The sequence below is a fragment of the Thamnophis sirtalis genome, unplaced genomic scaffold, assembly GCF_051295495.1.
Source record: "Thamnophis sirtalis isolate CommonGarterSnake01/CBP01778 unplaced genomic scaffold, rThaSir2_p1.2 scaffold_5, whole genome shotgun sequence".
Classification (NCBI taxonomy): domain Eukaryota; kingdom Metazoa; phylum Chordata; class Lepidosauria; order Squamata; family Natricidae; genus Thamnophis; species Thamnophis sirtalis.
In genome coordinates, this window is record NW_028261385.1 from 132,437,692 (window position 1) to 132,449,906 (window position 12,215).

General features: G+C 35.8%; 1 protein-coding gene across 2 annotated transcripts in view; it reads left to right on the forward strand.

Annotated features, from left to right (window-relative positions):
* The window catches only part of COG6 (component of oligomeric golgi complex 6), a 38,231-nt gene extending 26,285 nt beyond the window's left edge, over positions 1-11,946 (forward strand). Inside the window, exons 17-19 of one of the 2 annotated variants that reach the window (XM_087716926.1) lie at positions 2,715-2,768; positions 3,742-3,821; positions 11,592-11,946. In XM_087716926.1, coding sequence (XP_087573052.1) covers positions 2,715-2,768; positions 3,742-3,821; positions 11,592-11,634 — 177 coding nt within the window. In that variant the 3' untranslated portion in view covers positions 11,635-11,946. Of the gene's footprint in view, positions 1-2,714; positions 2,769-3,741; positions 3,822-4,695; positions 5,152-11,591 lie in introns of those variants that run through there. The other variant, XM_087716925.1, reaches the window with a different exon arrangement.
* The last annotated feature ends 269 nt before the right edge of the window (positions 11,947-12,215 follow it).

Consider the following 12,215-nt stretch of genomic DNA (forward strand, 5'->3'; position numbering starts at 1 on the left):
CCACCAAACTATAATTTGTATGGATTTCTCCTTTCCTTCATGGCAATCCCATGCTCTTATATAAAGCCAATTTCTGCTTCTTTTGATAAACATTAATTCCTTACATCTGGGCACATACTGTCTACAAACTTTCTGCTAAAATTGATATACAGTACAATGTTTCTATCGATTTTTCCATTCTAATAATAAACATTTCCCCAAGTTTCTTACAAATAATTTTGAGTCCTCAGCTATCACTGTAATTGTGTGCAAAAGTGCATGTACAGTATATTCATGCCTCTACAAACACATTTGTTCTATTGCTACAAGCATTCTTTATATGTTTATCCATAAATACCTTCAACAATTAAAGGGATGTCCTCTATTTTTGTGTATACCTAACTGAGGGCCTAGTCGATGTTAAACCATTCACTAAACATTCCATTTATGTTCATAGATACTTTCTTTCCATCATGGAAGTTTAACAATCAGCCTTCAGCTGCACACTCACACAAAACTTTCCATAATTCAAGCCGGTTGCTTTTTCTACAATAAAATAAAAATAAACTCTTTTTATATTCACACTCATGGACCTAAAGCACTCTGTAGCATAACACTTTTGTGTCTGTTCTAAACAGCATTCTGTAACCATTTTCCTTGTATCAATTTTCATTCTTTGGTACGATTACCTTATTTGTTGGTTTATTTATTTAAAACAATATAGCTGCCCATCTTCTGGGTGGCTTCCAATCTTCTAATCCATTTTCATACACGCTTGTCCTTCCTCTTCCTGCAGAATTCTACTTTCACTCTTCGTTTCTTTCACTTCTTTTCTTCTCTCATCCTTCACTAATATATTCAAATAAGTTTACATTTGTAAGCTAGTGAAGTCATTGCTTTCAATTCGGCTTAGAATCCTTGCTTGTTGGAGCAAATTCATCATAATTGCAAGCATGGCCTAATGGAAGGCTATCTATTTCTGGCTAGTTTATTTATAATGAGTCAAATGCAATCAAGCAGATTACATTGCAAGGATCAGCCCTTTAAGGAAGGCCAGGTGAGGAAAGCATACAGGGTAAAGATTTTAGGAATGTTATTTTTCTTTATTGGCACAATGACAGAATCTTGAAAGCCTCCAGGAATTTCCCTCACCCTCTTCTTAACACTAAACAAAAACTGTTAAGACAGGGTTATCTTGCATTTGTTTTTTATGCTTTTCCTGAGTTATTTATTTTTTCTTAACGTTACTTGCATTCCTCCATCAATGAGGTATCGTCATGCTCCTTTATAGGAACAATTATGATAGACTAGAGCATTTTCCTCTACGTTAGCATAAGCATGGATGAGAAACAGGAGATATCAAGGTTACGATTTCACAGAGGCAAAGTTTAATATATTGAAATAAATATAATTCAGAATTTAAGACTCAATAACCAAGCAAGTTCTTGTTGGAACAGAAATATCTTAAGACTTTTGAAATTTTGGTGAGAGACAAGACCCAATTTCATGTTATCAAAATTAGTTTGAGTAATATGGTTTCTATTTTCATACTCTTAAACCTGTTCTTCAACCAAATTAAATAAGGCTTGCAGGTAGAATTATTTAATAAAAAGTAACTCCAAATGGACACAATCTTAAACATGCTGGGAGGAAGCTAGATTATTCATAAGATTTTAGGAGACCCCGAAGGGATGTCAACAGGTATGTTTTTAAGGCAGTCATGAGGCCCTGATCTACCTGAAAAAGACACATCTGCAGTGGTATCTTAAAAAGAATAGATAGGATTTTGGCGTGTGGAGTTTTAAAGTTTTAACTTGTATTAGGTAGATTTGTCTCCATTTAATTAACCCGCATATGACCAGGAATTTACTTTGTAGTTTTCATATTGGGTTTTTTTAACCTCCCATTCAAAAAGATAAGCAGGGGTTAACTGGTATCCTTGGTAGTTTTTGAATAAAGAAATACATTATTTTAGTTTTAGAACACCAAGCCACTTTGTGAAAAATAGTGTAACTTTGTAATTCATAAGCTGGTAAGAGGTTTTTGATTATGATTTACTCAATTTTGCTTTTGTTGGTTTGTTTAATAAGTCATACTACAGAATTATATAACTCACATTCTAGTTTATTGCTATAAAGTGGTCCAGGCTACTGTAAGCAATGTGTTTTCGCTGACCTTCTTAAAACTGGATGATTAGGAGAGTTGCCTGATCTCCCAGTTTTGATCATCTGGAATTTTAATCACATGCCCTGCATTCTAAATTCTCACAAATTGCCTGAATGATAATCTTTCTCCTCTCTTTTTTTAGATTGTACTTTCTTTCTACCTAAAGTTTCCTCAATTCGCATTTTATTTTGCTTTAGGAACCTTTACAAAAATCATATTTTTCTTTCCTTTCCATGAGACAATTCTTCATGAATAGACCCACAAAAACATCATTAGTCAGTGAACTTATACATCAGTTGTCCTCCATAAAGTCAATAGCTGTCTGTTTAGCACTCTTAATTTGGTTTCCTTTCACCAGATAAGTAAGCTACTAACTTCAAATTTTGATCTAGAGATTTGTGACACTTGTCCTCTCCAAAATTCGGTTGCTATAATCATTGCATGATTCCATAAATATCCATAGTATGCTACAGTTTTAGGGTTTGTTGCAAAATAGTTTTTAGATTGATTTTATTAAAACACTGATTCTGTGTAAATTATTCATTTATTTACCTCTCCTTTAATATTAGGGTCCCTTGGCTAATGTACCCAGTATGGATTCTATGTCATTAAAAGCTGCAATGGTGAGATAAATAATTTTCAGCTGTGTTGTACAGGAGAAGAGGGGAAAACTGGGATAGGATTTTGAGAGTGGGTTTTTAGTTTCTTTTTCATTGTGTTATCACTGTTTATAAGATGCTCCTCTAGATATAAGAGGGCTACTTTGTTTTCCAAGGTGTTTTCGATCTAAAATTTTAGAAATAAGGCAAAGGAAAAAAAGCAAAAAGAAAGCCAAATGTTCTTAAAGTTCAGTTCAGGATTTTGTGTGTGTGTGTGTGGGAGGGGGTTGGTCTGTGGGTTTAATAAATAATGGAAACCCATCAGTGTCTGATATTTCACTATAATGTAAAGGAATTTTAGAATTTAATTCTTTACTTGCTTCTAGTTAATCTACTACAGAACAATAGATTTCTTGTGATGTTAAGGAGGACATGACATTGATTCAGATCTTGATATTTTGCTATAGTACATTTGGTAGTGTTTTATAACATGAGAGACTTCAGAAATTGCATTCTAAGGCAAAAGCTGGACTGTGACACTTCAAAATATGTTTAAGTTTGACAGTTGTTGATCATTCAAATTGGGAAAAAATAATAATTGACATCTATAAACTATAAAGGATATTACAATTAAGGAACAGGGTTTTTTTTCTGTGAGAGGAAATTAACCCATGTAGTGAGGAGCAGTGACTAGAATGAGGCAAATGTGAAGAGAGCAGAAAGAACAAGATAGGCTGGACTGACTCCCTTTCCTCATACAAAGGATAGCTGCCCAGTGCAAGTGTTGGGCTAGTGTGAAAATCTCCATGCTGTAGCTTAGTTTTGGTTGAGGTATAGTATATTGGGGGGTCAGCAGTCTTTTTGTGCATCCAGATTCTCCCTTCCCTGGAGCATTAGAATACATTTGGAGAGTGTTTGGCTTTAATTCTTCCTTTCTAAGCCGTGGGCCTTTTGAGGACCACACATTGACTAATATCTACCCTTCTCTGCGTGACAGGTCCAGTTTGATCGTTATTTGTCTGCTCCTGATGGCCTGTTAATGCCGCAGATAAACTTTCTCCTGAGCACAGCTGTTAAGTAAGTAAAATATTTCTTTTTTCTTTTCGTAGACAGAATCAGAATTCATTGTTTTCCTTTGCACGGGACTTACATAAGACTCACAGTCAAAGGCTCAAACATGAGGGGGCTGATTTGGGGGCTAAGCATGTTTCAAGTGCCCTTGACTGGCCGATGCACTGGCGGATGACAGCTTACTGATTCACAGTTGGTTTTTATTGTGTGAGGCAGGCAGCAGGAAACCATTTTGGAAACAGATTGTTTGTTTGATTCAATGGGTGCCGTACTTTTGCCAGGAAGTTGGTTGTAGCCATCTTTTGCGTTTGCTTGCATATCTATTTTACATCTTACCAGTTGTTTGAGGGATAAAGGGACTGCATCCGCATGTTTAGCTGCAAATTGTATACTGTTCCAGTATAGAAAAGGGACATGGGTGTGTGTGGGGGGGCAATCCCAGAAGAATGATTAAACTGATTGCTGCAATTTATTTCCATCATTATCATTAAAAGGAATGGGTGTATAAAAATTCATAAAAGAAAGACACAAGCCATCCCTTGTGGCTGTTTCAGAGGCCAAGACACAACCCTTGCACTGCTGCCAAATAATTGGGGGTGGGGAACACATTGGCCTCAGAAATCACATAACTTTGCATTGTGAAGAGCCTCAGACCATCCAGCCATTGCTGCCCAAGAGCATTTGCCTTCTGCAAGAAGCTTGCAAGAACAAGAGGTTGTATTCATTTGCAGTGGGTAGAGGCAGGGAGCTATTAGGGTGGCCTTCATTTTTTCTTCCTGCAAAGAAAGAGGACAGGATCTTGCTCATCAAGGCACTTTCTATGTTTATTCTGTTATCATCAGTTTGTATATTTACATGTCTAATTCTGGTTGTGTTTTAGACAACAGATAATAAAACAGTCCACAGAATTGATCTGCCGAGCTTACACTGAACTGTATGCAGCTGTGATGAATCCTGATAATGCTTATAAAGATCCGGAAACTATATTATATAGATCTCCTCATCAGGTTCAGTCGCTTCTCTCCTAATCTTATCGCCCAAAACCTGCCTTTTAATACACCGACTGCATTACATGAGAACGGACGTTGTGCAACTTTGAAACAGGCAAGGACAACTTGAGTTTTTTCTTGAAGAAGACTGTTGCTTGGGTTGCAATTATACATGTAACTTAGCTGAAACCTCACTGACTTTTTTGGGCTGTGTATGTTAAATTGTGTTGCTGGACGGCAGCTTTGCTGCACGCTGGCATTTAAAGTAATTTATTACAACTTGGGAAAGCTTTGTCATAATTCAGATTACTCTTTATTGTGATGATAAAATAAATGGTGGAACCAAAGCATTTTCTTATTTTGGTGATTGAGCCAGTTTTGGTATTGTCCTATTTTTCCTTCAAGAGTTTTTAACAATTTATGTTGAGCCTATGCACAAACCACACTTTAGTTTATTTGATTAAAATCCCAGTGCTAATACTCCCAGATTTTTTGAAAAATATCTTTTGTTATTGATTTAGTGAGTAAAAAACCAAAAATTTAGCAAACTCTGGTAGGAATAATTTTTTGGGGAAGAAGGACTGGATTCCATGAGTTTTGCATTTTTAATGGCACTGGATTAGGATAGCTTTTCAGAAATTTTATTTTTAAAAAATCCTACAAGTTGTGTCCTTTCTGTAATCAAGTATTCAATACGCTAGCAATGAAGATTAAAAAAAACACTTAAAATTTAAAATCATTAATACTATTAAAATAACTAATAAGATTCAGCTGAAGAGAAAGGTCTCAAGCGCTTTCCTGAAAGTCGGAAGAGAAGATTGAAAATGTGCACCTAAGGCTTTTAAAAAGGATGGAAAGCTATATTTTTTGCTAACTTGCAAAAGTAAAGTAAATATTAATGGGTAAGCCCACATAACACTAATTTCTTTGCTCATAGCTTGTTCTTCCCATGTGCCAATTTGTCTCCAAAATATTGGAGAATTGAAGAGCATATGAGAGATAATGATGACAAATTGCTTGTGTGTCCAATCACACTTGGCCAATAAAGAATTCTGTTCTACTCTATTCTGTTGAATGCCTTATTGGGAAGCCTGATCTCCTCCTTATAGATCCTTGGTGCAATTCTGTGCGGCCTAGTTTGAAAGTGCTGGGATACATTTCCAAGTACAACAGATTCTGTCAGCTCCTCTCCATTAGTTAATTAGGAAAGAAAGACCACGAGACTCCATGCGTAGAAATCAAATGTACTTTTACTAATTAAGAATGGTTAAAAGGCAATGCATAGCGAAGTCTGATTAATTAGGCGCGAAAGCAGTTGATATATAGAATAGCCCATTCCCACCCCTTGGCATCACAGTCCCAGTCCAATCATAAGTCTTCCAAATGTCAGGTGCAAGATAACTTCAAAAGGCATCACGAAGATGGAATGTCAATGCCGTTAGACCTGGCGGGAAACACCCACGCATGCGCAGTCCGATCAGTCGGTGAACTCCAGAACCTTCCACCAGCACAAAGAGTAACCCCTCCCAAATACCATGCCCTCCCTCCCTGTTTCATGGCAGCTGAAGCGATAGCAAAGCAGAAGCTGACAGATTCTCTCCAATGCAGGATTCTCTCCTTTGAACATAGGAGAGTAAGGGTGATAAGAAGGTTGGGTTTGGTTAATGCCACTCACCTTCCTCTTCTCTGGCATTAAAAGTGGACTGTTTTCCGAATTATTATGCTTCTCAGCAAAATTGGTTAAAGAGCACCGGAATAGTTCTCATCCTGTAAATGTTCTTTAATATCATTTTGGGATGTGGTGAAGAATTTTACAGAGTAATTTTAGGTGTCACTCTAAATTTAATTCAACCACTGAAATACCTTTTTAAAGGATTCTGTGCCATCTGCTAAAGTGCATTTAGTTATGTAAGGACTCCTGATTCATCTGATCCACATTAGGGTGATTTTCTGCTTCATTTCATAGTGCTTGCAAGCAGCAGTGGATATTGTGCTAAAGAAAAGCAGAAAAGTTAATATAAGGATGAAAAAGGTATAAGATGCAAAACTTACACTCAGAGTTGCACTTCCCTATTCATAACATTGAAAGTATAACAGAATAACAGAGTTGGAGGGTAGTCCAACCCTCTGCTCAGGCAGAAAACCTTATACCATTTCAGAAAAATGGTTGTCCAATCTCTTCTTAAAAACTCCCAGTGTTGGAGCATCCGTAACTTCTGGAGGCAAATCATTCCATTTTTTTATTTTTTATAGTTTTTTCCCCTCTATAATATCTTACAATCATCACATTACCATTGTTATGTCATCATACCTGTATATATCAATCTTATATCGCTTCTATATTCATTCCACTGATTAATTGTTCTAATGGTCAGGAAATTTCTCCTTAGTTCTAGGTTGCTTCTGTCCTTGATTAATTTCCATCCATTGCTTCTTGTCCTGCTTTCAGGTGCTTTAGAGAATAGATTGAATATTCAATAGTACTTGAAATACCATACTTTTTGGACTATAAGACACCCCGGACTATTAAGATGCACCTAGATTTAGAGGAAGAAAACAAGGAAAAAAGTTTTTGGCCTCCGTGCATCCCTTTTTCGCCCTCTCCAGCTCCCAGAAGCTCTTTGCAGGCCAAAAACAGGCCGATTTTGGGGCTCCCGAACCCACCGCATGTCCCATTTTTGCCCAAAACATGCCCATTTTTGGCCTGCAGAGTGCTTCTGGGGGCCAGGGACGATGAAAACACAACGTACAGAGGGTTCGTGAGCCTAGAAACGGGCCTATATTCAGTCTATAAGATGCCCAAAATTTTCAACCACTTTTAGTGGGGAGGAAATGTGTCTTATACTCTGAAAAATACGGTAAGCCATTTCTTGATGAAATACAAATAAGACTGCTATTTTTTGCAGGTTGCTTGTGAGAAGCCCTTATATGCAGGACATACTATCAACGAATATAGGATAAGGCAGCAATTACTTCCATGGAAGTAACAAGATTGGGTTAGCATCGTGTCACAGTAATACTAGGGAATCCAATTTGAATGTGAAATAGAAGCTATAAATGTGTAAAAGACTTGCAAACTTCTGTTCATAAACTTCTACAAATGAAACTAAAATTTTCAAGGCTATTCTAACATTTTAACTTCTACAGTACATGAAATAACAATATATATTTTATACCAAAATAATATACCATTTGTTTTGCCATGCCAAAAACTAAACCTAGGAAAATCAAATTTCCCCTGAACTGGGAATATTATTGATGTAGAATGCCATGTTGATTTTACATAGGAAGAGGTAAAGATTTTCAATGATCCCTGAAAACGATACATGTATGAGAGTCCCTTGAATAAAATGAATTATTGGAGTTAGGGTTAGGCATAAAGAAACTCTTATCACTTACTTTTAATTATTATTATTTTTTTGCAATCTTTTTTATTTTTAAACATTAAAAAAATATATTAAAAAAATGATCTCATCCATTACATACAGCATGTCGTTTGGTTACAAGTGTTTTTGCATCCATATTCTCAATTACATTTACAATCACAGATTTTTCATCTAATATAAATACCTCACTTTCATTGTACAATGTATATTCAATTACAATTAATATTTTTTTTCAATAAACCTAATTCCCTTACGTTCTTGATTGTCTGTTTAATAACAATATACTTTTATATAATCACAGATCCCGATATGAAAGAGATTTACCAACCATTTATATTTGTATATCACTGTTTTCAATTATGTATAATTCCACCAATCAACTATCGAGTATGCTTAAGTTCATTATTGTCCTTGTACATCATATATTCAAAGATGTTATTCCTTCATTTTTCAACAAGGTATTCTAAATAGTCACTTCATATATATACCAATTTTTAATTACTTCCTTATTAAAATTATTTAATAACAAGATATCTTTATAATATATTCTTAGGGTTATACATTGTATCACCAATCCTCTATCAAGTATACATAAATTCATTGTTATCCTTATCCATTTTAGAACCAAAAAGTTCTAAAGTATTCAATTCATATATGTATCAGTCTTTCATTGTATCATTGATATTCTATTTCACAGCTTAATTGTATTATCACTTAGCTCCTTCAGTTAAAACATAAGTAAAACATTTTTCATTTCCAGGTTTTTCCCCCCCAGCCACTTACTTTTAATTATTGAACGTTAATCTACATATTGTATGTATTCTCTGAGTTTGCAGCGCTACAGTTGAGCTCAGGCCAAATAAAGAGCAAAGCTTAGAGGAAAATTTTATTCTGCCTATGCAAAGCTGATCAGCTCTAAAAAAAGGCATGGACCATTACCACCCCAATTTCTTGGAAGCCCCAACCCAGTCTGAGACTCTGTTAGAAACATTTTTCTTAAAAAGCTTTCAAAGCTAAAGGATGCTAAAATCCCTTGGAAGGCCGTGTAACAAAGAGACTTAGTCTGCTAGATAAATAATGAAAATAGCTTATCCATTTTATTACCGAGCTACTGTTATATGTAGATGAATATAATTTATGCTGCTACTTTGCAAACACTTGGTATCCCCCCTTTTAGCAATAGCAATAGCAGTTAGACTTATATACCGCTTCATAGGGCTTTCAGTCCTCTCTAAGCGGTTTACAGAGTCAGCATATTGTCCCCAACAACAAGCCGGGTTCTCATTTTACCCACCTTGGAAGGATGAAAGGCTGAGTCAACCCTGAGCCGGTGAGATTTGAACAGCAGAACTGCAGAACTGCAGTCAGCTGAAGTAGCCTGCAGTGCTGCATTTAACCACTGCGCCACCTCGGCTTTTAAAAAACAAAATCTAGAAACGGATGGATTTTGATCCCAACTGGCAAGAGACATTTGGGCATGACATTGCCAGCCTTCATTTTCCTTTCATGCAAGCAAAGTATTTGTTGACCTGCCCTTTGAGAGCGTTAGTAGAATTTCAATTTCATGGACAGATAATCCTAGACCACAATGGAGCCCGAAATTTATGCTGCTAAGTGAGACATTTGTTAATGAATTTTGCTCCATTTTGCGACCTTTCTTGCCTCAGTTGTTTAGTGAAAAGCTGCAATTGTTAAGTTAGTAACACGGTTGTTAAGTGAATCGGGCGTCCCCATTGACTTTGCTTGTCATAAGGTTGCAAAAGATGATTGCATGACCCTGGGACACTGCAACTGTCATAAATATGAGTCAGTTGCCAAGCATCCGAATTTTGATCCCGGGACCATGGGAATGCTGCAACAGTCATAAGTGTCAAAGATTGTCATGTTTTTTTTTTCCAGTGCTGTTGTAACTTTGAATAGCCACTAAGCAAACTATTGTAAGTTGAGGACTACCTGTATAAGAAGAAGCTGCCACAATTATATAAGGAGTTAGGATCCAGAAAAGTTGTCAGTGCACCTAGAGCTGAAACTTACCTTGTGAGTCTCCTGTTTGTGGTGGTGCTGGATAGTAAAAAAAATGTTCAGTTGACCCTACTGTACATTAGATTTAGCAGGAAGAAATTAGGAACTTGCTGCTGTTTATAGTGTTTGAACAGACACCAAGTCTAATTAGCCAAAGACAGTACCAGCTGGTGATTATTTTTTTTTCCAAACAAGACATTTGAACTGATTTGCCTTGTGTGGCATCCCAAAATATCTTTCTGGGAAAATAAAGGCCTCTGGCTCAGGAGAAACAGCTGCTAATAGAAAGCAAGTGTTGATTCTTCCTATCCTAGGCATTCCCTGGTCTGCTAACTTCTGTGTTCCGAGGAAATTGGTGGAAGTGTTGGTAGAAGTAACTACCCCATCCCACCATAATTAATTTTATTCACGCCTGTTTTTAAAGACTTTTATTTTCCTGAACAAGAAGTCTTGAAATCAATACTATCAACGAGATCCTATTCAAACTTTACTAACTTTGTATATGTGAATATTATTTCGCAGCATTATTCTTAGCACTCAGCTTGGGTGTATTAGCTGCTGGTTCTCTGACACAAAATCAACTAAAGAGGTCCTATAAAAACTTTAATAAAGTGTATCCATCCATCCAAACAGCGGTGTGTATTAAGTGCTTCGAGTTCTCTAACACAAGACCTGGTACAGTCCTGCTGAAACTTCTTGATATTTCTGCAAAATATCATTTTTGTTGGAATTCTTGCATGTTTTTTCTCAATTCATAATGCCCAGTTGTTATTTCGATAAATGCTGTTTTTTTAAAAACCCAATCTCTTCCCAGCATCAGGACTCATGTAGGCTTTTTCCAGACAACGTCTTGTCCAAGTGCATGTAGTTTTGTCTTTGATAAGGTTTTAAAATTAATTATGGGGAGGTATTTCATCAGTTGTATATTGAGCTACATTCTGAGAAGATTCCACTCAAGAAACAAGCTCAGCCATCTTGTTTAAGTACTATGCCAAAGCTGAAATATGCTGGCAATTTGAAAAAAAAATAAACTTCAAAAAATCAGGGATGAATTTTAAAGTGCAATTTTTATTGATAGCACAAATATGTTTCTACCTCCGTACTCATTCTTTGTTTAAAAGGTAAATAAATAATGATACATAACAAAAGCATATTTACTATTGCAAAATAATATTGCATTTGTTTTACTCATCAATTTCAGTGACCAAATCTTTGCAATATCTGCTTTTTTGTAATAAAAGTTAATCATCTTAATTACCAACTGTGTTAGTTTATAAATGTTTAATAAACTAAACTACTATTTCTGATTGTCTTTTATATTTGAGAAATCTGTGTAAATAGGTTTTACTTGTTAAAGACCTGAACTTTTTCTTTCATAGAGGGAAGATTTTAGAAAGAAAATATATTTTCTCCCAATTTTGAAAAGCAAGATGAACTGTCTCACTTACCGGAGCCCATTCCATTATGAGATGGGGTAGATATTCATGAGGGAAAGCAGGTGAAATTAATGGAACCACATTATGATGCCAATGGCAGCTTCTACTGGATTCCTGTATATGAGCAGGATTAGATCACAAAGCAATGAGATTTACAACTTGCACTAAATGACCAAAACATCCAATACTATCAATGAGATTGTGTAAGAGATCAGTGATGTTTACTAACTTCTATGGGTTACTAGGAGACATCAGTTGTAAGGTCACAATTTCTTGAGCCATGTAATATTAAGTGTAGGTTATAGTAGAATCTACTAAACACTACCCATGGACAGGTATAATAGTTACCGTAATGTTTGTTTCAGTCATGATCAACTTTATTTCTCTACAATTGTGCATTACTTTTCAACTAAATAATAACATGCTGACGATGATCAAACTAACAATAAACTGTCTAAAATCTAGTAATACTCCTGCCTCTTCAGAATATTCTGGTACTTTCTGTGACAGCCTTTTACAACTTGATTATCTCCAGATGCCTTGGATTAGAGCAGTCATGGCAAACAT